The 23,692-nt window shown below is 44.7% G+C and overlaps 1 protein-coding gene across 1 annotated transcript; it reads right to left on the reverse strand.

Annotated features, from left to right (window-relative positions):
- Positions 1-16,851: 16,851 nt before the first annotated feature.
- On the reverse strand, positions 16,852-17,351 carry LOC137356289 (histone H2B 7-like). The gene has a single exon (XM_068022161.1). It carries the CDS (start codon positions 17,349-17,351, stop codon positions 16,917-16,919), a length of 435 nt encoding a protein of 144 aa, XP_067878262.1. The 3' UTR covers positions 16,852-16,916.
- Between the last annotated feature and the right edge of the window lie 6,341 nt (positions 17,352-23,692).

The raw sequence follows: 23,692 nt of genomic DNA on the forward strand, positions 1-23,692 counted from the left end.
GTCATTTTATTTTCTGTCTGTGTGAGTTTTAACCTGTATCTGTCAGTATCTGATATATGAATCTTCTTAATTATGTGTGTGTTGCTCTGTATCTGTCAGTGTCTGTTGTGGATGAGAGGCTTTCACTCTCTTAACTGTTAACTTCTTGCAATTCATTATGGATTTCACTCTGTGTCTGTCAGTCTCTGGTTGTTAAGTACGGCATTTATACTGTATCTCCTCATTTCTGATGTGTGGATGTAGATATTAATGTGTACCTGTTGGTTTCTCCTATGCGAGTCTGGGCTAAAATCTGTTTCTGCCAGTTTCTCTTATGTGAGGGTGGCATTTATTCAGTACCTGTTACTGTCTGAATTGTGAGAAGGTTTTAATCTTCTTCTGTCAGTTGCTGGTGTGTGAAGGTGGGTTTATTTTGGATCTTTCAATTTTTGGAATTTGAGTCTGTGCTTTACCCTATACCTGTTTGTTTCTGTTAAGTGAATGAGGGATTAAATCTGTACCTGCGCATTGATAGTAAATGAATGTAGTTTTTAGTCTGTATCTGTCAGTTTATGAAAAATGAAGGTGGTTTTATTTCTCTGTCTGCCAGATTCTGATATGTGACTGTTGTTTTATTCTGTACCTGTTATTTTCTGGGATATGATTGCAGTTTTTGATCTGTATCTGTCAGTTTCTATTACTTGAGTGAGTTTTACTTTGCACCAGTTGTCTTCTGGTATGTGAGTGTCGGTTTTAAGCTGGACCCGTAAAGTTAAGGTAATATAGTGTGGTTTTATTCTGTATCTTTCAAACACTAGTCTGTGACATGGGGCCTTTTTCTGAATCTGTCGATTTCTGCTCTGTAACTGTAAGTTTTAAACTGCAACTTACAGTTCCTGATAGGTGTGTGAGCACATTTTCTTTTCTTCTGCAGCTATCAACGTCTACTACATGAGTATGTGTGTTATTCTTATCTTTCAATTTCTGTCATTCAAGAATTGCTTTTCCTTTGAACATCTCAGTCTCTGCAACGTGTCCATGGGTTTTACATGGTAACTGTCTGTCTCTGTTAAGTGATTCTCAATCTGACAGTCTCTTGCATGTGAGTGGTTTTATTTTCTTCTCTGTAGCTGTCAGTTTCCCTTCAGTGGCTGGAGGTTTTAATCTTTACTTAAACTCTTTAATAATTTGTAAATGTGAATTTCACTCTGTGTCTGTCTGTTTACGTTCTATGAATTTTGTAAACATCAGTTTCAGGTTTGTGAGGGTGAGATTCTCTGTCTCCAGGATGCGTCCCTCTTGTGAGATTGACAGAGTGCCTTTTAATCTGATAGTGGGTTCTGCTTTTGAACTTTACCTAATTTTCAGCAGTATTGAGTTGGAATTGATTGGATACAATGTCTGTCTCTTCTGATTTGTTTGATTGCTGAATTGGAAATGTGTCTCTGAACTTGGGATCGGAGAGAGTTTGACTACATCTGCTCCTTGTGACTATGGCATGAACTGAAGGCCTATGGGAGTGATACTGTACCTTGTCTGTGATGGAAGGAGCCGACTGCACTTTCCCTTGTTCCTGGGAATCATCACATTCATTCTGCTCCATTGAACTATTCACCGACAGAAAGGAAGAAAACTATGTCTTGTAAGTCACGAGCAGTTGAGGTGGAAGCTAGAAAAGAGATTAATGTAACATTTCAATTAATAACCATTATGACTAATCACAAATGCTAACCAGAAATACAAAGAATATCACTGTCTGATTCCACTGCAGCACTCAGCATCTGCTGACGAGGTGTCTTGGCAGTTTCACAGCAATTTTGAGACATCCAGAAACAAGCCAACATCTGCACTGCTCCAAGGTTGGAACGAACTGATCGAGCAGGGATATTTGTGCAGGTCAGGTTTCTATTTCCATCTGGCATTACAATATAAGAACCTAAGAACTAGGAGCAGGAGTCAGCCATTCAGCCTCTCGCGCCTGATCCACCATTCAATAAAATCATGTCGGATTTGACCTTGGCTTCATTTCCATTATCCTGCCTGGCCAAAAACCCATTACTCCCTTGTAGATCAAAAGTTTAACTCATCCTTGAATATATTTCATAATCCAGCCTCCACTACTCTCTGGTGCAGAGAATTCCATAGATTAATGATGCTTTGAGAGAAGAAATTCTTCCTTACCTCTGTCTAACATGGTAGACCCCTTATTCTGAAACTGTGCGACGTGGTTCTTGATTCCCTCAGGAGGGGAGATATCTTCTCAGCATCTACTCTGTCAAGACCCCTCAGAATCTTACACTTTTCAATAAGATTAGCTCTGATTATTACTAATTCCAATGTTTGTAACACAAACTGCTCAACCTTTTGCTCATAAGTCAGCCTCTTCATCTCAGGAACCAACTGAACGAATCTTGCCTGAACTGCATCCAATGCACGTATGCACGAAGGAGACCACAACTGTATCCACTATTCCAGGTAAGGTCTCACCAACACCCTGCAAATTTGTAGCAAAACTTTCCTCCATTTATATTCCAGCCCCCTTGCAGGTAATGCCAAAAGTCCGGCTCTGTTTTCACTATTCACTTTTCAATAACAACAAACAGCGTGAAACCGGAGCTAAACCAGGAACAAGCATTACAGGTTTGAGAAACTATTTTTTTGTTCATTACTTCTGCCATTTCCTTATTACCAAACTTGAACTTCCAATTTACATTCTCAACACTCACTTTACTTAAACCTTTCCTTTTCAAATGCCTGCAGAAACCCTTGCTATCCGTTATTACATTTCTAGCTAGCTTACTCCCATGCTCTAATTTATTTTCTCCTGATTAACCTTTGGTCAGAATATATAGAATGACAGAGAATGACTCAATCATCTGACCTGCCATTCATCTTTGCACAATTATATGCCTTTTCATTCAGGTTGATGCCTTCCTTAACTTCTTTAATCAACCATGGATGGAGGGTCCTCCCCTTGGAATTATTCTTTACAGTAGGGATATACTTATTTAAAGTATTCTGAAATATCCACTTAAATGTCTGCCACTGCTTCTCAATTGATCCCAGTTCACTTCAGTTAGCTCAGCTTTCATGCCCACATAGTTGTCCTTATTTAAGCTTAAAATATTAGTCTTAGACCCACTCCTCGCACTTTCAAACTGGATGCAAACTTCAATCATATTGTGATCATTGCTACCAAGAGGTGCATTTACTCTGAGGTCATTAATTAATCCTGTCAAATTGCACAATGCCAAGTCGAGCAAGTTCTAGAACATGCTGCTGGAAGAAACTATCTCGAAAGCACTCTATGAACTCCTCATACAGGCTTCTATTACCAATCTCATTCTTTCCAGTTTATAATTATTTACTTTAGACATACAGCACTGAAACAGGCCCTTCAGTCCACCAAGTCTGTGCCAACCATCAACCACCCATTTAGACGAATCCGATATTAATCCCATATTCCTCCCCCATCCCCACCTTTCCTCAATTCTCCTATCACCTACCGAAACTCGGGGCAATTTATAATAGCCAATTTACCTATCAACCTGCAAGCCTTTGGCTGTGGGAGGAAACTGGAGCACCCGGCGAAAACCCACAGAGTCACAGGGAGAACTTGCAAACTCCACACAGGCAGTACCCAGAATTGGACCTGGGTCACTGGAGCTGTGAGGCTGCGGTGCTAACCACTGTGCCACTGTGTTGATTAAAACACCTGTGATTCTTTCCATCTCATTATCACAAGCACCCAATAAATATTCTTGTATCCTTCATCCTAAATTGTGATTACTGTCTGGGGGCCTGTAGACTGTTCCGACTAGTGCCTCTTTCCCTGACTATTCCTCATCTCCACTCAAACCAATTCAACATCCTGATCTCCTGAACCAAGGTCATGTCTAACTATTGCACCAATGCAATCCTTGATTAACAGTGCCAGCTCTCCACCTTTACCTAGCTTCCTATTCTTCTTGAATGTTACATATCCCTCAATATTGAGGACCTAATCCTTGTCATCCTGCAGCCATGTCTCCATAATGGTTATTAGATCATACTTATTTACTTCAACGTGTGCTATCAGTTCCTCTACTTTGTTATGAATTCTATGTGCATTCACATAAAGGGCCTTTGGTGATATCTTTCTGTTATCTTTGTCACATCTAGTGTTGACTGTTGATCTGCTCTGAGGTTATTTCTCTCTGCCCCTTCCTGCCATTCTTTGGCCTTCATTTCCCATGTTACTATTGTGTTGAGTTGGAATGGATTGGATACAATGTCTGTCTCTTCTGCTTTGTTTGATTGCTGAATTGGAAATGTGTCTCTGAACTTGGGATCAGTGAGAGTTTGACTACATCTGCTCCTTGTGACAATGACATGAACTGAAGGCCTATGGGAGTGGTACTGTACCTTGTCTGTGATGGAAGAAGCCGACTGCACTTTCCCTTGTGCCTGGGAATCATCACATTCATTCTGCTCCCTTGAACTATTCACCGCCAGAAAGGAAGAAAACTATGTCTTGTAAGTCACGAGCAGTTGAGTTGGAAGCTAGAAATAAGATTAATGTAACATTTCAATGAATAATCATTATGACGAATCACAAATGCTAAACAGAAATACAAAGAATATCACTGTCTGATTCCACTGCAGCTCTCAGCATCTGCTGACGAGATGTCTTGGCAGTTTCACAACAATTTTTGGACATCCAGAAACAAGCCAACATCTACACTGCTCCAAGGTTGGGACGACCTGATGGAGCAGGGATATTTGTGCAGGTCAGGTTTCTATTTCCATCTGGCATTATAATTTAATAACCTAAGAACTAGGAGCAGGAGTCAGCCATTCAGCCTCTCCAGCCTGATCCACCATTCAATAAAATCATGTCTGATTTGATCTTGGCTTCAGCTCCATTATTCTGCCTGGCTAAAAACCCATTACTCCCTTGTAGATAAAAAAATTAACTCATCCTTGAATATATTTCATCATCCAGCCTCCACTGCTCTCAAGGGTAGAAAATTCCATAGATTAATGACACTTTGAGAGAAGAAATTCTTCCTTACCTCCGTCTAAAATGGGAGACCCCTTATTCTGAAACTGTACGGCGTGGTTCTTGATTCCCTCGAGGGGAGATATCTTCTCAGCATCTACTCTGTCAAGACCCCTCAGAATTTTACACTTTGCAATAAGATTAGCTCTGATTATTACAAACTCCAATGAGTGTAACACAACCTGCTCAACCTTTTCCTCAAAGCGCAACCTATTCATCGCAGGAAGCAACCGAACGAACCTTGCCTGAACTGCATCCAATGCGAAGGAGACCACAACTGTATCCAATACTCCAGGTGAGGTCTCACCAACAACTGACGTTTATATTCCATCCCCCTTGCAATAAATGCCAACAGTCCGGCTCTGTTTTCACTATTCACTTGTCAATAACAACAAACAGCGTGAAATAGGAGCTAAACCACGAACAAGCATTACAGGTTTGAGGAGAGAAAACAGCCATGAATTTCAACAGCAGCTTCTTCACCTTTTGTCTCACTTTCGCAGTGCACACGCAGCCCAAGAAATGCCTCTGCCTTCCGCCGCTCACTCCATGTTACCGGATCACTTCCTGCCTCACTCTGTCTCTTGCAAACAACTCGCAACCCTCCTGAACTTGCCCCAAAGTCAATGACGATCTCTGAGCCAGATTGCGGACAAGTTTCCCCAAACAAAGTGCTGCTGGAAGGAGACTGCTGTTTGCTGACTTACCCCGATACTGTAATATCTCCATTCCCTCTGTTAAAAACAAACGCTTTCCCCTCTTTGAATAAATGCCGTTCAATCGCCTTGCAGGCACAGGGGAGCGCATGCGCTCAGTCGGTCAACAACTCTCAGAGGTGTGGGCGGGGCTTTACCGCGCATGCGCTTCTTTCGGCAACGCTTTGAAAAACAAATACACAAACAATTGGAACTTTATTCAGTTCAGTTTTATCACATTGTGAGCAATGGAACAGGGGCTGCGGGTAAGATAGAGAAGGTTCACATCTGGGAGATTACCCCTTTATAAAGTTCAATTTGAGATTATTCTCTGCAGTATGTTTGCCCAGTTTCTCAAAGCAATCCTTGGAGGGAGTCGGTGTGTTTGCTGGGATCGCGCAGGATTTAATATCTGACAGTAACAGTCCTAGATTCATGTAATCACATTGAAAATGTCTGTCACTGAGTGTCAGAGCGAACGGTTCGAGCTGAAACATTGCAGAGACCTCAACAGGGCAGAAAAAAAGTTACATTTGGGACATTGTGTGACTCACTTTCGGACACGTCCTCAGATTGTGAGATTAATAATGTGGCTGCTTGTGGCACCATATAAGTGAGAGATAAGTTTGTATCGTCGGTCTCCCCGGGTGGATCTTTCGAGATAAAACGAATCTGACATTTCAGCCTACAACTCAATAATTACAGGCCAGTCAGTCTAACCTCAGTAGTGAGCAAAATATTGGAATCATTCTGAGAGACAGGATAAACTGTCACTTAGAAAGGCATCCATGAGGGTCTGTGGGCCATTCGGATTAATGTGTACAGAACTGGTCTCCTTATTTAAGGAATGGTGTAAATGCATTGGAGGCAGTACAGAGAAGGTTCACGAGGCTAATGCCTGGAATGGACGGGCTGTCTTACGAGGAAGGATTGGACAAGCTAGGCTTGTATCCACTGGAATTTAGAGTAAGATGTGACTTGATTGAAACATATAAGATCCTGAGGGGTCTTGACAGGGTGGATGTGGAAAGGATGTTTCCCCTTGTGGGAGAATCTATAACTAGGGGTCACTGTTTAAAAATAAGGGGTCGCAAATTTATGACAGAGATAAGGAGATTTTTATTTTCTTTCGGAGGGTCGTGAGCCTTTGGAATTCTCATCCTCAAAAGGCGATATAAGCAGAGTCTTTGAATATTTTTAAGGCAGTGTAAATAGTTTCTTGACGAACAAGGGAGTGGAGGATTACCGGGGGGTGCTGGAAATGTGAAGTAATCAGTAGAGACAAAAACTTATTGAATGGCATGGCAGAGCAGGCTCGAAGGACCGAGTGGCCTACTCCTGATCATAATTCGTATGTTCGTACATGAGGATCGAGTTACCAACAGCAGCAGAATTGTACTCAACTGCAATCTGTAATCTCATGGCCCGGCATATCCCCCAGTCTACCATTACCATCAAGGCAGGTGACCAAACGTGGTTCAATGAAGAGTACAGCAGGGCATGCCAGGAGCAGCACCCGGCATACCTCAAAATGAGGTGTCAACCCGGGGAAGCTACAACACAGGATTATTTGGGGGCCAAATTGTGTAAGCAGCATGCGATAGACAGAGTCAAGTGATCTCATAACCAACAGATCAGATCTAAGCTCTGCAGTCTTGTCACATCCAGCCATGAATGGTGGTGCACAATTAAAAGACTAACTGAAGGAGGTGGCTCCACAAATATCCCCATCTTCAATGATGAGGGAGCCCAACACATCAGTGTGAAAGATAAGGTTGAAGCATTTGCAACAATCTTCGCTCGAGGTGCCGAGTTGATGATTCATCTCAGACTCCTCCTGAATGCATCAGCTATTTCCATTCACTCCGTGTGACATCAAGTAACGACTAAAGGCACTGGAGACTGCAAAGGCTCTGGGCTCCAACAATGTTCTGGCAATAGTTCTGAAGACCTGTTCTCCAGAACTTGATCTGCCCCTAGCCAAGTTGTTCCAGTACAGCTACAACATTGGCATGTACCTGACAATGTGGAATATTCCCCAAGTATGTCTTTGACACCAAAAGCAGGTCATGTCCAAGCTGGACAATCAGCCTACTCTCAATCATCATAAAAGTGATGGAAGATGTCATCAACAGTGCCATCAAACGGCATTTGCTTTGTAATAACCTGCTCAGTGACGCTCAGTTGGGATTGCGCCAGTGCCACTCAGCTCCTGACCACATTACAGCCGTAGTTCAAACATGGACAAAAGAGCTGAATTCAAGAAGTGAAGAGAAAGTGACTGCCCTTGACATCAAGGCAGCATTTGACCGACTATGGCATCAAGGAACCCTTGCAAAACTGGGGTCAATGGGAATCAGTGGGAAAACTCTCCGCTGGTTGGAGTCATACCGAGTGCAAAGGAAGATGGTTGTGGTTGTTCGAGGTCAATCATCTCAGCTCCAGGACTTCACTGCAGGAGTTCCTCAGGGTAATGTCCTCGGCCCAACCATCTTCAGCTGCTTCATTAATGACCTTCCTTCAATCATAACGTCAGAAGTGGGGATGTTCACTGATGATTCTCCAATGTTCAGCATGATTCGTGACACCTCAGCTACTGAAGCAATCCGTGTCGAAATGCAGCAAGACCAGGACATTATCCAGGCTTGTGCTGATAAGTGGCAAGTAACATTCGTGCCACACAAGTGCCAGGCAACTACCATCTCCAACAAGAGAGAATCTAACCATCTCCCCTTAACATTCAATGGCAATTAGCATCGCTGAATCCCCCACTATCAATATCCCAGGAGCTACCATTGACCAGAAACTGAACTGGAGTAGCCATATAAATACCGTGGCTACAAGAGAGGATAGGAATCCTGCGACGAGCAAATAACCTGCTGACTCCCCAAAGCCTCTCCACCATTTACAAGGCAGAAGTCTGGAGTGTGATGGAATACTCTCCACTTGCCTGGATGTGTGCAGCTCCAGCAACACTCAAGAAGCTCGACAGCATCCAGGACGAAGCAGCCCACTTGATTGCCACCCCATGCACAAACATTCACTCCCTCCACCACCGACACACATCAGAGCAGTGTGTAACATTTACAAGATGCACTGCAGCAACGAACCAAGGCTCTTTAGACAGCACTTTCCAAACCCGCGACCTCAACCAACTAGAATCTCAAGGGCAGCAGATGCATGGGAACACCACCACCTGCAAGTTCCGCTCCAAGTCACACATCATTCTGACTTAGAATTATATTGCTGTTCATTCACTGTCACTGTGTCAAAATCCTGGAACTCCCTTCCTAACAGCACTGTGGCTGTACCTACCTCACATGGAGTGCAGCAGTTCAAGAAGCCATTTCACCACAACCTCCTCAAGGGCAGTGATGGATGGGCAATAAATGCGGGCCGAGCCAGCAACACCCACATCATATGGATGAATTTGAAAAAAAGTGTGGCGGTGTTCTGGAACTCACTGCCTGAAAGGGTAGTTGAGGCATAAACCTTCAACTCATACAAAAGAGGTCTGGATATGCATCTCAAGTGCCGTAATCTGCGGGTTACGGACCAAATGCTGGCAGCTGGGATTAGAATAGATGGAATTCTTTTCGGCTGGCACAGACACGATGGGCCAAGTGGCTTCTTTCTGTGCCATAAAATTTCGATAGTTCTGTGATTCTAAGTGAATACATATCTCTCTATCTCACCATCCTCCAAGCCTCTCCCCCAATCCAGATTTCTCTCTCTCTCTGCCTTTTTCTCGCTATTGATGCTGTCTCTCTCCCTCTGCCTTTGGTGCTGTATCTATGTTGGAGATACAGTTACTGAGTGTTATATGTGTGCATTCTATTGTAGAACTGATAGTCTCTCTCTCTGAATATTCAGGTGAAGGTGAAATACTGTTATTCAGTGTGAAAGGGACACACAGTTGGAAATTGTAAGACTGAAACGGTCTGTCTCCCTCCCTCTCTCACCCCTCTCTCTCTTTCACTCTCCCTCTCTCTGTCGCTCTGTTGTTGTATATGAAAGAGGAATGAAGTTACTGAGCGTGTTATGGACACGCTGAAGAGACGTACGGTATTGGAACAGTGAACACGCCACCGGTGCCGCAGGTGAGACGGTCACTGTCACTACTCCGCTCGTATGTTCGAATCTGACGGTGTATTTATCCATCTTCAGTCCTGAATCTAAGCACGGAGAGAACCAGCCTGTCACTGCCTGGAACAAAATAAAAACACTGTGTATGAATGTGGGATTATTGTGCAACTGGACGTCTCTCCTTCTTGAGAATGGGATGTCTAGGACACCTAGAAAAAAATATGGATGGAATGTAGGGACAGACAGGGCATAATTTGTATTTTCACCGTCAGGAAACATGTTTGTGTGTGATCAATACAATAACATCAAAGCCGATATTGGTTTGAACAGATTCAAAGCTGTGATTGGCTCTTGACGCCAAATCTGGGAAACAGACAACATTCGCAGCGCCAGTCTCAGAGTGTTTAACACTGACTGAGTCTAGAAAATGCAAATACCCACCGTGAATCCGCAGCACAGGCCGAGCGGAGGGGAAATCCTGTCCTGTGAACGCTAAATTTAACGAACAGTTCGGCCTGAGATTGTGTGGATGTGAATATTGTGGAAGAGAGTGTATTAAAGGGACGGGCGCGTTAGTCTAATGCCACTGTGTTTGTGGGTCTGGTCTCATCGCCGGATTTCCGAGTCCCTCTTGCGTAAAATAACAAGATTTTCCAGTCAAAGAAGCACTTTGCTCCCCTTCTAATCCTCAAAGTGGGAATGGAGTGTTGTTTGTTTGTTGATTTCAAGATTTTAATCGAAAAGTATGGAACATGTCAGCGATCGGCTGAGAGAGAGTCATCAGTGCAGCAATGAAACGGGTTTCAGTCGAAAATGGAGTCTTTACTTCAAGTGAAACCTTTGTGACAGCAAACATTCTGATGTCAGAGACAGGAAGGATCTAGCCTGGGACTCTGGAATACCCGAATTTCAGTGGAATTGGAGAGTTTAGGACCAGAGAGAAATACAGAGAGGCAGCAGGAGCCGGGAGCTGACATCAGGTTGTCTCCGCCCTGTCCGCTCGCTGCCTTTAAGTTGCTCAGTGCCGCCACCACCAGCTTCATTTCTGACCCAGTTCTGACTGACAGAGAGACTTTGTGCAGAGTCCTGGACATGACCGATACTGCAGCCGCCGAAACGGCTCCTCCAGCCGCCGCCGCTACAGTCAAGACTCCCAAGAAGAAGAAAGCGGCTCCCCGGAAGGGGTCAGGCGGTCCCAAGTTGGGAGAGCTGATCCTCAAGACTGTGGCGGAATGCAGTGTCCGCAGTGGGATGTCACTGCAGGCAATAAAGAAGGTTCTGCGTGTTAAAGGTGTCGATGTGGAGAAGAGCAAGTTCCCAATCAAGCAAAGTATCAAGCGGCTTGTGGCGAAAGACTTCCTGGTGCAGACGAAGGGCACGGGGGCCTCCGGCACCTTCAAAATCGCGAAACAGGAAAAGAAGGGAAATGTGGTGAAGAAGATTAAGACAGGAGCAGCCAAGAGATCTTTAGTGAAGAAAACAGCTGCCAAGAAACTGATCACAAAGAAAACAGCCAAGAAATCCCCAGGGAAGAAAATAGTCGCCAAGAAAGTGAGCAGCAAGAAGACAGCAGCCAAGAAAGTGAGCACCAAGAAGACGGCAACACCAAAGAAGGCGGTAAAGAAAGCAACGCTTCCAAAAACATCTCCAGCGAAGAATGCTAATAAAACCAAGAGGGCCACGGGCGGAAAGCCGCCCAAGAAAGTCCAATCAAGGGGCGGGCAGAAACCGAAAGCAGCAAAGGCTCAGAAAGCAGCCCCTGGAAAGAAGTGAAACAGCACGGGAAACTTGTAGACATCTGAACCCAAAGGCTCTTTTCAGAGCCACCCACGTCTCTCAGGAAAGAGCTGATCCCCCGATCAAATGATCCCTGTCCCGCAGTCGTGTGCACATTTCACCTAGAAATGATTTGAAGTAAATCCAGGTTCCCTGGTGACTCTCAACCCAGCCCTTCCTCACTCTCTGTAACAAATCAGGGATGTCCGGTCCTCACTGTACCAGGGTATATGTTCGGTGAAGTCTCAGTTCATGCCCGTTTCAGGGTGACAGCCTGTAACACAGTAACACGGGCGAGATACCCCGCGTCACATCTCAAACTCCAATACATGATTTTGTATAATTCAGCTGGGGTTAGGTTTCAGTAAACTGCTCAATCCGTCTGGGAGGAGAGGTGTGCCGAAACAGGTTGACTTGTGATCGGAAGCACTGCACTTAGGCGGGTGTATTACGAACTTTTATTTGTTACAGATCCGTATTTAGACCGCCGGTTTCTGTTATCAGTGAATATCAATGCCGAATCTCCAAGTTTTATGCTGAGCTCGAATGTCGAGAACTGTTTTTTCTTGAATTGGCGGTTCGAGCAAGTGGGAGGCGGAGCGAGAGGATCAAAGACATTTCTCTGCTCTGTCTGTCACTCAGTTTCCTCCAGACCCGCCTCTGGCTCTCTGTCTCTTTCTCAGTCAGGTCGGGGCAGGCTGTATAAAAAGGCAGCAGAAACTACTCGTTTCTCATTCAGATTCGGTTTGTCTGAAGAAGCGTCATGACAGGAAGAGGTAAAGGAGGCAAAGGACTGGGCAAAGGCGGAGCAAAGCGGCACCGCAAAGTGCTTCGTGATAACATCCAGGGCATCACCAAGCCAGCAATTCGCCGCCTGGCTCGCCGTGGCGGAGTGAAGCGCATCTCGGGTTTGATCTATGAGGAGACCCGCGGGGTGCTGAAGGTTTTCCTGGAGAATGTGATCAGAGATGCGGTCACCTACACTGAGCACGCCAAGCGCAAGACAGTCACCGCCATGGATGTGGTGTACGCTCTGAAACGCCAGGGCCGCACTCTCTATGGATTCGGCGGCTAAACAAATCCACCTTGTCTACCAAAAACAAAAGGCTCTTATAAGAGCCACCCAAAACCTCATATAGGGATAAGTGACCTTGAAAGTGCAGCGGGGATGTCTTGGGATGTGAAATTGTTGCAGCTCATCCAATGTTATGTGGACTTTATCAGATCAGTATTGCATTCTCTTATAGTCACTTTACGTCTCGCACATTTTTTCACTGTCTTCTGTTCCGCGTTATGAATTAAAAGGTTGCATTTGATAATGTCCATTGCTGACCTGAACTGCCGGTAAAGATGCAGAAAAGGATTTACTCCCGTTAGAGTAAGAAATGGCCGGAGCTTTATTCCCACCAGAGACCGAACAGGGAATGAATCCCTATTCAAACCGTGTTGGAAGACACAGAGGGGGATCTAGGGCGGAAAAAAATGACGCTAAAAGCACTGAGATTTTATAATCTGTCCCGCCAAATTAGGTTTCCTTTCATCTTTGCGTCGTTTACTAATTTGAAAATGGCGGGCTTTTTGAAATTGATTCAATTTCAGTTGCAGTTCAACCGGATGTTGCCGGGACTGGAAACAATGCAGCTATGAGGAAAGATTGAATGGTCCGTGGTTGTTCTCAGTGGCACAGAGAATGCTGAGGAGAGATCTGATTGAATTGGATAACATTTTGAGAGGCCTGGATAGAGTGTAGGTGAAGGGCCAATTTACCTTAATACAGAGGTCACTGACTAGGGGTCAAAGACTTAAAGCGTTTGGTAGAATGATTAGAGGGAAGATGAGGACAAGGTTTTTTTTCCCTCTCATCTACAGGATGGTGGGGGTCTGGAACTCAATGCCTGAAAGGGTAGTTGAGGCAGAAATCTTCAAATCATTCAAAAGAAGTCTGGATATGCACCTCAAGTGCATATTCTACAGGATTACAGACCAAATGCTGGCAGGTGGGATTAGAATGGGTGGAGAGCTTTCCGGCTGGCACAGACACGATGGTCCAAGTGGCTTCTTTCTGTGCCATAAACTTTCAATGATTTTCAGAAAAGAGAAGGCTGAGGGGGGACATGATTGAGGTATCCAAAATTATGAAGGTCATTGATAGGTTAGACAGGAGGAAACTTTTTGTTTTCCCTCAGCGAACGGATCGATCAGTCGGTAAGGGGCAGGAGGTTTAATGGAGATGTGAGGGGGAAAAAACACTCATCATGTGGTTCGAATCTGGAACACACTGCCTGAATAGGTGGTAGAGGCAGGAACCCTCACAACATTTAAGAGGTATTTAGATGAGCACTTGAAACGCCATCGCATACAAGAATACGGGCCAAGTGCTGGAAAATGGGATTAGAATAGTTGGATGCTTGAAGAAATACTTGCAGGTTTATAGGTCAATTGCCCCGAGTGTAGGTAGATGTTAGGAGAATGGTGGGGATGCCGTAGGGAATATGGGATGAATGGAGGATCAGTATAAATGGGTGTTTGTTGGACGGCACAGACTCGGTGGGCCGAAGGGCCTGTTTCTGTGCTGTTTAAATCCATGACTCTATGTTTAGTTATCGCGTCATGAATTAAACGGTTGCATTTGATAATGTCCATTGACGACCTGAACTGCCGGTGAAGATGATGGATTTATTCCCGTTCGAGTAAGCAATGACCGGAGCTTTATTCCCGCCTGAGACCCAACAAGGAATGAACCCTAATTCAAACCGTGTTGGAAGAAACGGAGGTGGAATCGAGGGCCGAAAGATGAAGCTCCAAGCAGTGAGATTTTATAATTGTTCCCGCCGAATTAGGTTTTATTTAATCTTTGAGTAGTTTGCTAATTTGAAATTGGCGGGCTTTTTGAAATTGATGAAATTTCAGTTGCAGTTCAACCAATCAGGGAGCAGCAATTCCCACCGCCCTTTTCCATCGTTTCAAATTGGATGATGGACGGGGCTTCATCCAATCACAACATTAGGGCGGTCCTTCGACTGTCTTAAATAGGCAGTCCCTGAGCAGCTTCACCATTAAACACGACATTGTGTAAGGACACCGTAGATAATGGCCAGAACCAAGCAGACAGCGCGCAAATCGACCGGAGGGAAAGCTCCCCGCAAGCAGCTGGCTACCAAAGCGGCCCGCAAGAGCGCTCCAGCCACGGGCGGAGTGAAAAAGCCTCACCGTTACAGACCCGGCACTGTGGCTCTGAGGGAGATCCGCCGTTACCAGAAATCCACCGAGCTGCTCATCCGCAAACTGCCCTTCCAGCGCCTGGTGCGGGAGATCGCACAGGACTTCAAGACAGACCTGCGCTTCCAGAGCTCTGCCGTCATGGCCCTGCAGGAGGCCAGCGAGGCTTACCTGGTGGGGCTCTTTGAGGACACCAACCTGTGCGCCATCCACGCCAAGCGAGTCACCATCATGCCCAAAGACATCCAGCTGGCACGCCGCATCCGCGGGGAGCGAGCCTAAACTGACCCTGCCCGGAACTGAGTTCGGCATCAAATACCACAACGGCTCTTTTAAGAGCCACCAAATCGACAAAAGAAAGAGTTGTGATCTCTTGTTCATTCCAGCACATAAACGTCTCAGAAGGATTTGACCACTTATTTACTCAAAGCCGGGAGACACAAATACTTTTGTCTGCATCCGGTAGCTGGAGATTTCATGACGTGTCAGTTGTAAGATCTAGAGTAGCGATAACAATGTGCACAGCGCATTTTAATAGACCGGCGATCATTTTAGGACTGAACAAATGTTTGTGGTACATAAAGGGTAGAATGGTAAAAGTGCCTTTCCAATAGGGTCTGAGGGAATTAGAATGTATTTCATCTGATGAGCAACTAAATGCCAAAATCCAGTACACTTCATTCCAACACAAAACAATGATAACAGTGTAATATTACAGTCTTTCAGACAGTAACCAGCCCTTTCACAGATAAAGTGGGTGGCTCTGAAAAGAGCCTTTGGGTTCACAGATTCAAGTCAGGCCGCTTCACTTGCCCTTCGTGCTCGGAGCGCTGGTTTTCTTGGGCAGCAGCACGGCCTGGATATTAGGCAGCACCCCGCCCTGAGCGATGGTCACCCCTCCCAACAGCTTGTTCAGCTCCTCGTCGTTGCGGACGGCCAGCTGCAGGTGTCTGGGGATGATGCGGCTCTTCTTGTTGTCCCGGGCCGCGTTGCCGGCCAGCTCGAGGATTTCAGCTGTCAGATACTCGAGCACAGCAGCCAGATAGACCGGGGCTCCGGCACCCACCCGCTCAGCATAGTTCCCCTTTCTGAGGTGGCGGTGAACACGGCCGACCGGGAACTGCAGTCCAGCCCGGGAGGACCGAGACTTGGGTTTGGCCCGAGATTTCCCACCGGTCTTCCCTCTTCCAGACATTAACACAATCTCACAAACACTTTCACGAAGAATGCTGAGATCCGCCCACATTCCTCCTCCTTGTACCTTCTGGAGGAATGGTGTTGGGGACACTGCTGATTGGTCAGTCAGCACTCGGTGTCATTGTGCTGTACATGTAACCAATCAGAGAGCTGCTCAATTCACCAATCACAAGAAGACAGTGAGTTGAGAGCGGAAAATAAGAGCGCGAAATGGTCAGGCTCCCAACGATATTTCACATTTGAAAAGCCCGCCAATATATTTGTAAAACAAGGTGCGGCTTCAATATAGAATATCACATTTATAGGTTATATTGTTTTACAGAAAACATTGCAAAAACGTGTTCATTTTTTTGTTCCACATTTTGTCCCAGATTCGCTTTTGTAATCCGCCATGTATTCTGCTTTATTCTTTTTCATGATACAGTCTAACCAGCGGCTGAAAGACTCATTCACAGCATTTTGTAACCGGACACATTTCAGGTCAATCTTCGTAATTATACTGTATCACTGATTCTAGATTGATCCCTTTTCGTGGGAGACAAAAGCGGATTATAGATTTTCAGTGTCACGGGTTAGAGACTGAGGGTGCCTAAACCAACGAGGTTTCTTAACAATGTACTTATTCATAAAGATAGACAAACTTCAACACGACAACCAAGTAACTGAGAACATCTTTAAATCATGCGTTAAATCAGCTTTCATTTTCGAAATATAGCAAAGGGGCCAAAATGAATCTGTATTAACCTGAACTGAACGGATTTAAACAGAGATTTACAACCGCCATCAAAAATTTGCAGAGTATTCGTATTAACATAAAAAGAATTCGATAATCATGATGATGTTGTAGCTATTTCAGAGAAGTTGTGGGTGGCTCTTAAAAGAGCCTTTTTTGTATATTGTGTTTTTCAGTCCATGGCGGATATTTACTTGGAGCTGGTGTACTTGGTGACCGCCTTTGTACCTTCTGACACGGCGTGTTTGGCCAGCTCCCCGGGCAGCAGCAGGCGCACGGCGGTCTGGATCTCCCGGGAGCTGATGGTGCTGCGTTTGTTGTAATGGGCCAGGCGGGAAGCCTCACCCGCGATTCGCTCGAAAATATCATTCACAAACGAATTCATGATGCTCATGGCCTTGGAGGAGATGCCGGTGTCAGGGTGAACCTGCTTCATCACTTTGTACACGTAGATGGAGTAACTTTCTCTCCTGGATCTTCTCCGTTTCTTGCTGCCCTTCGTTGGCGCCTTCTTCTGAGTTTTCTTGGCGCCTTTCTTGGAAGGTGCTGCTGTTTTCTTCTCGTCAACCATGATCGCGATCAACTTCAGACACAGAATAACCGAAATTTCGCTCCAAGCTCGCATTTTATAGACATCCCCAGAAACCTATGCTAATAAAGGATGGGAGAAGACCATGCTCATGATTGGCTGGTTTACAATGATGTCACTGCCTGATGTTGGGCGGCACAGTGGCGCAGTGGTTCGCACCGCAGCCTCACAGCTCCAGTGACCCGAGTTCAATTCCAGGCGCTGCCTGTGTGGAGTTTGCAAGTTCTCCCTGTGTCTGCGTGGTTTTCCTCCAGGTGCTCCGGTTTCCTCCCACATGCTGGTTGATAGGTTAATTGGCCATTATAAAAATAGGTGGGAATGTGGTAGGAATATGGAATTAGTGAAGGATTAGTATAAATGGGTGGTTGATGGTCGGCACAGACTCGGTGGGCCGAAGGGCCTGTTTCAGTGCTGTATCTCTAAAACTAAAAGCTAAATCTGTCTGATTGGATATCTAAAGTAACCAATCACACTTCATGCCTATCACAGCCACAAACTGACGCAGCAGTCAGATCGTCCAACCCCCTTTGCCCGAACTTAACCATGACTTTCTGAGTCCCTCTGTCTCTTCAAACATTTCCATTTTGCTGGTATGAACACATCTATTTTTTCACTCTGTACATATAATTTCTCGACACTTCCATTCCTTATCAGGATGTACCGCCCTGCTGCACTTCCCTCCATCACCAGGACGGAACCGTCCAGTATAGTTGGGGTCAGACATGGGCAAATGCAAGCATTGAAGTGCAAGTCTTTAAATCTATGTTGCGTGCCAAATAAGTTTGGTCAGCTGCAGCCACAAGTCACCACATGAAAGATTTATATAGTGGCAATTACATAATTCTGGCTGAAACTAGGCGAGGCATGGGAACTTATTATTACTGGCTACAAATATTCAGCAAGACAGGTCTGAAAAAATATGGAGGGTTGTGGAGTGGAAAGAGTTGATCAAATATAATATGATAACACTGGCAGCGATGATGTTTTTGAGGTGTTAACAAAAGAATCTATTTGGTCATATATACGGAATATGGCAGGAGGAAATGCATGGACATTCTGGGTCGTGTCATGTTTGTCTTTCCCTGCAGGGCATGTGAGTGTGGGTTTCATTCTGTGCCTATCAGTATGTGATATTTAACTGTGGCTTTTACTCCGTATTGGTCAATGATTTTGTGATTTAATTCAGTAATTTCAATCTTCAATTGGTGATTCTGTTTTTTTTTTCTTTCTCTGTAACATTCAGTTTCTAAGTGGATGATTTTGGGTTTTGTTCTGTACCTATGAGCTTCTACTGAGTGAGTGTGGGTTTTGTTATGTATCTGTTAATCTCTGCTTTTGGAGTCTGGGCGTTTCTCTTTATCTGTCAATTTCTGAATTGTGAATTTGGATTTTAATCTGCACCTGTCAGTTTCTGGTATGAAAGGTTGTTTGGTTTTGTCTCTGTACCTGTTAGTAAGTGACATTTTTGTGTAGCTTTACACAGCACATGTTAATTGATGACACATCAGCGTTGTTTTCACTCTACATGTCAGTCTCTGGTTTGGAGGCCTCACCTGTGTTCTGTACCCATCAGACGTCTTCATATAAGGATGGGTTTTAACCTGTTCCTTTCAATCTGTTGTATGTAAGTACTGTTTATTATCTGTATCTGTAAGTTTCTGATGAATGAATGTGGTCTGTATCACGTCCCTGTCAGTGGTTCATTAAGAGATATTTTACACTGTACCTGCCCGTTCTGATATGTGAGTGTGGGTTGTGATCTACAGCTGGCCGTTTCTGGTATGAGACATGAGCATTGTTTTTACTCTGTGCATGTTAGCCTCAAGTGCAGAAGCTGGGTTTAATAGTACAGCTCACTCTCTGCTGTATGATTATGGATTTTCATCTGGACAAGTTAATTTCTGGTACGGGCATGTGAATTTTATTCTCTATGCCAATTTATGGTATGTGATAATGTGTTCTTTCTGTTCTGTTAGTTTCTGCTGAACTGTATGGTGGATTTGCTTTCAATCTGCCAAGTTCTGCGATGTGAATGTTGGTTTTACTTTGTATTTGTCATCGAGAGATAGAGTCATAGAGTTATACATCACAGAAACAGGCCCTTAGACACATTGACGGCCGGCACAGGCACAATCAGTGATCTATTCTAATCCCATTTTCCAGCACTTGGCCCATAGCCTTGTACGCTATGGCGTTTCAAATGTATATCTAAATACTTCTTAAATGTTGTGTGGGGTCCTGCCTCTACCACCCCTTTCAGGTAATGTGTTCCAGATTCCAACCACCATCTGGGTGAAAATGAAAAAAAAAACAATCCTCAAATCCCCTCTAAACTTCCTGCTTCTTACATTAAATCATGGCTGATCTGTTTCTGACTTGAATTCCACACTCCTATCTACTCCCAATAATCTTTGATTCCCTTGCCTAACAAGAATCTATCAAGACCTGACTGAAAAAATAATATATTCAGTGACACCGCCTCCACCACCTTCTAAAGCACTGAATTTCAAAGTCTCACAAACCTCAGAGGGATAAAAAAAATCTCCTCATCTCGGTCCTAAAAGTGTGACCCATACTTTTAAAGCAGCGCCCCCGATTTCTGAACTCATCCACAAGAGGAAACATCCTTTCCCCATCCACCTTGTCAAGACCATTCAGGATCTTATACACTACAATCAAGTCTGCCCTCACTCTTCTAAACTCAAGTGACAACTAACCCAGTCTGTCCAACCTTTCCTCATAAGACATCCACTCATTCCAGGTATCAATCTAATAAACCTCCTCTGAAACACCTCCAACACATTTACTTCCTTCCTTAAATATGGAGACCAAAACTGCACACAGTATTCGATATGTGGTCTCACCAAAGCCCCGTATAACTGAAGCATAACATCCTTAGATTAATTTTCAATTCCTGTTGTAATAAAGGATAACTTTCCAATTGCCTTTGTGATTTGCCATACCTGCATACTAACGTTTTGTGACTCAAGCACAAGAACACCTGGATCCCTCTGCACCTCAGAATTCTGCAGTCCTTCTCCGCAGATACTCAGCAGGCCTGCCAGCATCTGTGGAGACAGAAACAGAGATAACCATTCAGGTCAATGGTCTTTCATCAGAAAGGTCCGTTCTGATCGAAGGTTATTGACCTGAAATGTTAACTCACTTTCTCTCTCTACAGGTGCTGCCAGACTTGCAGATTATTTCCAGCATTTTCTGTTTTCATTTCCACTGTACATCGTATATTCTGGCAAATGAATGTGGGATCAATCTTTAACCTTTGGTTTCTGATATGTAAATGTGGATTTTGCCTAGCATGTTGTCAGTTACTGCAATGCAAATATCTGTTTTATTCTGTAACATTTTGTTTGTGGTAATTGATTGTGGGTTTTACTCTGCATCTGCCAGTCTCTGTAATGTGAATGTGGCTTTTGTCTGTGCATGATTTGTGAGTATGTGTTTTACTTTCCCTGTATGTTTCTCAATGTGGATTTTGCTATGTACCTCAGTTACTTTATGCGTATGCGTTGTATTCTGTTTCTGTGCATCTATGGTGAGTGTAACATTTCCCCTGTATCTATCAGAATCACTCTTGTGAGGATGGTCATTATTCTGTACATGTTGGTTTATGGTAGTCCTTGATTTACACTTTTACGGTCACTCTCTGATACGCTACTATACAGTTTACTCTGCACTTGTCAGATTCTGCTATGTGATATTATCTTTTATCTATCTGTCTGTGTCTGGTATCCTATTGCAAGTTTTACGGTATACCCATCAGCTTCTGGTATTTAAGTATGAGGTTCACATTGTATCTTTCATCTTGTTCTGTGTGAATCTGCTTCTGCCTTGAACTGACAGTTACTACTCTGTGAGTGTACATTTGAAGCGTGCTTGTTAGCTTCTGCTAAATAGATGATAGTTTTACTCTGTGCATGTCAGTCACTGCAATGGGAAGTTGGGATTCATGCTGTATCTGCCATTTGATTTATTGATCTATTCTGGTTTTTGGCTGGCCCATAGAAGACAGAGGGTGGTAGTAGATGGAAAGTATTCAGCATGGAGCTCGGTGACCAGTGGTGTTCTGCAGGGATCTGTTCTGGGACCTCTGCTCTTTGTGATTTTTATAAATGATATGGATGAGGAAGTGGAAGGCTGGGTTTGCAAGTTGCTGATGACACGAAGATTACTGGAGTTGTGGATAGTGTGGAAGGCTGTTGTAGGTTGCAATGGGGCATTGACAGGATGCAGAGCTGGGCTGAGAATTGGCAGATGGAGTTCAACCTGGAAAAGTGTGAAGTGGTTCATTTTGGAAGGTCGAATTTGAATGCAGAATACAGGCTTAAAGACAGGATTCTTGGTAGTGTGGAGGAACAGAGGGATCTTGGGGTCCATGTCCATAGATCGCTCCAAGTTGCCACCCAAGTTGACAAGGGTTGTTAAAAGGCGTATGGTGTGTTGGCTTTCATTAACAGGGGGATTGAGTTTAAGAGCCGCGAGGGTATGCTGCAGCTCTATAAAGCCCTGGTTAGACCACACTTGGAATATTGTGTTCAGTTCTGGTCGCCTCATTAGAGGAAGGATGTGGAAGCTTTAGAGAGGGTGCAGAAGAGATTTACCAGGATGCTGCCTGGACTGGAGGGCATGTCTTACGAAGAAAGGTTGAGGGAGCTAGGGCTTTTCTCATTGGAGCAAAGAAGGATGAGAGGTGACTTGATAGAGGGGTACAAGATGATGAGAGGTATAGATAGAGTGGAGAGCCAGAGACTTTTTCCCAGGGTGGAAAAGGCTATCACAAGGGGGCATAATTTTAAGGTGATTGGAGGAAGGTTTCGGGGAGATGTCAGAGGTAGGGTCTTTACACAGAGAGTGGTGGGTGCGTGGAATGCACTGCCAGTGCTGGGAGTAGAAGCAGATACATTAGGAACATTTAAGCGACTCTTGGATAGGTACATGGATGATAGTAGAAAGAAGGGTATGCAGGTAGTTTGATCTTAGAGTAGGTTAAAGGTTCGGCACAACATCGTGGGCCGAAGGGCCTGTACTGTTTAGTTTAGTTCAGAGATACAGCACTGAAACAGACCCTTCGGCCCACCGAGACTGTGCCGACCATCAACCACCCATTTACACTAATCCTACACGAATCCCATATTCCTACCACATCCCCACCTGTCCCTATATTTCCCTACCACCTCCCTATACTAGGGGCAATTTATAATGGCCAATTAACCGAGCAACCTGCAAGTCTTTGGCATGTGGGAGGAAACCAGAGCACCCGGAGGAAACCCACGCAGACACAGGGAGAACTTGCAAACTCCACACGGGCAGTACCCAGAATTGAACCCGGGTCGCTGGAGCTGTGAGGCTGCGGTGCTAACCACTGCGCCACTGTGCTGTACTGTTCTACACCCCGTATCCTGAGACTGTGAGCCCTGGTTCTGGACTCCCCAGCCATCGGGAACATCCTCCCTACATTTAGCATGAATCCTGTTAGAATTTTATAGGTTTCTATGAGATCCCCTCTCATTCTTCTAAACCAAAGTAAATGGAGGCCTACTTGACCCAATCTCTCCTCGTACATCAATCCTGCCATCCCAGGAACCAAGGCGAGAACAAAATTCCTAAGATAAATAGACCAAAACTACACACAATACGGTGGCACAGTGGTTAGCACCACAGCCTCACAGCTCCAGCGACATGGGTTTGGTTCTGGGGACTGCCTGTGCGGAGTTTGCAAGTTCTTCCTGTGACCATGTGGGTTTCCGCCGGGCGATCTGATTTTCTCCCACAGCCAAAGACTTGCAGGTTGATAGGTAAATTGGCCATTGTAAATTGCCCCTAGTATAGGTTGGTGGTAGGGAAGGTGGTTAGAGGTAGGGAATATGGGATTAATGTAGGATTAGTATAAATAGGTGGTTGTTGGTCGGATGGGGTTAATGTAGGATTAGTATAAAAATGGGTGGTTGTTGGTCATGACAGACTCGGTTGCCCAAAGGGCCTTGTTCAGTGCTGTATCACTCTTTGACTCTAAATACTCCAGATGAGTCTCACCAAGGCCTTGTATAACTGCAGTAAGACATCTGTGCTCCTGTACTCAAATCCTCTTGCAACGAAGGCCAACATACCATTTTCCTTCCTAATTGCTTGCTGCACCTGAATGCTTGCTTTCAGCGACTGATGTACAAGGACACCCAGGTCTCGTTGCACCTCCCCCTTTCCCTATCTATCACTATTCAGATAATAATCTGCTTTACTATTTTAAAACCAAAATGGATAAATTCACTTTTATCCAATTTATATTTCATCTGCCACACAGTTGCCTACTCACCCAACTTGTCCAAATCACATTGGAGCCTTTTGCATCCTCCTCACAGCTC

The sequence above is a fragment of the Heterodontus francisci genome, chromosome 45, assembly GCF_036365525.1.
Source record: "Heterodontus francisci isolate sHetFra1 chromosome 45, sHetFra1.hap1, whole genome shotgun sequence".
NCBI classification, from domain to species: domain Eukaryota; kingdom Metazoa; phylum Chordata; class Chondrichthyes; order Heterodontiformes; family Heterodontidae; genus Heterodontus; species Heterodontus francisci.

Bases quoted from the DNA above. Each gene is read 5' to 3' on its own strand.
- LOC137356289 (XM_068022161.1), bottom strand. From the start codon at position 17,351: ATGCGAGCTTGGAGCGAAATTTCGGTTATTCTGTGTCTGAAGTTGATC.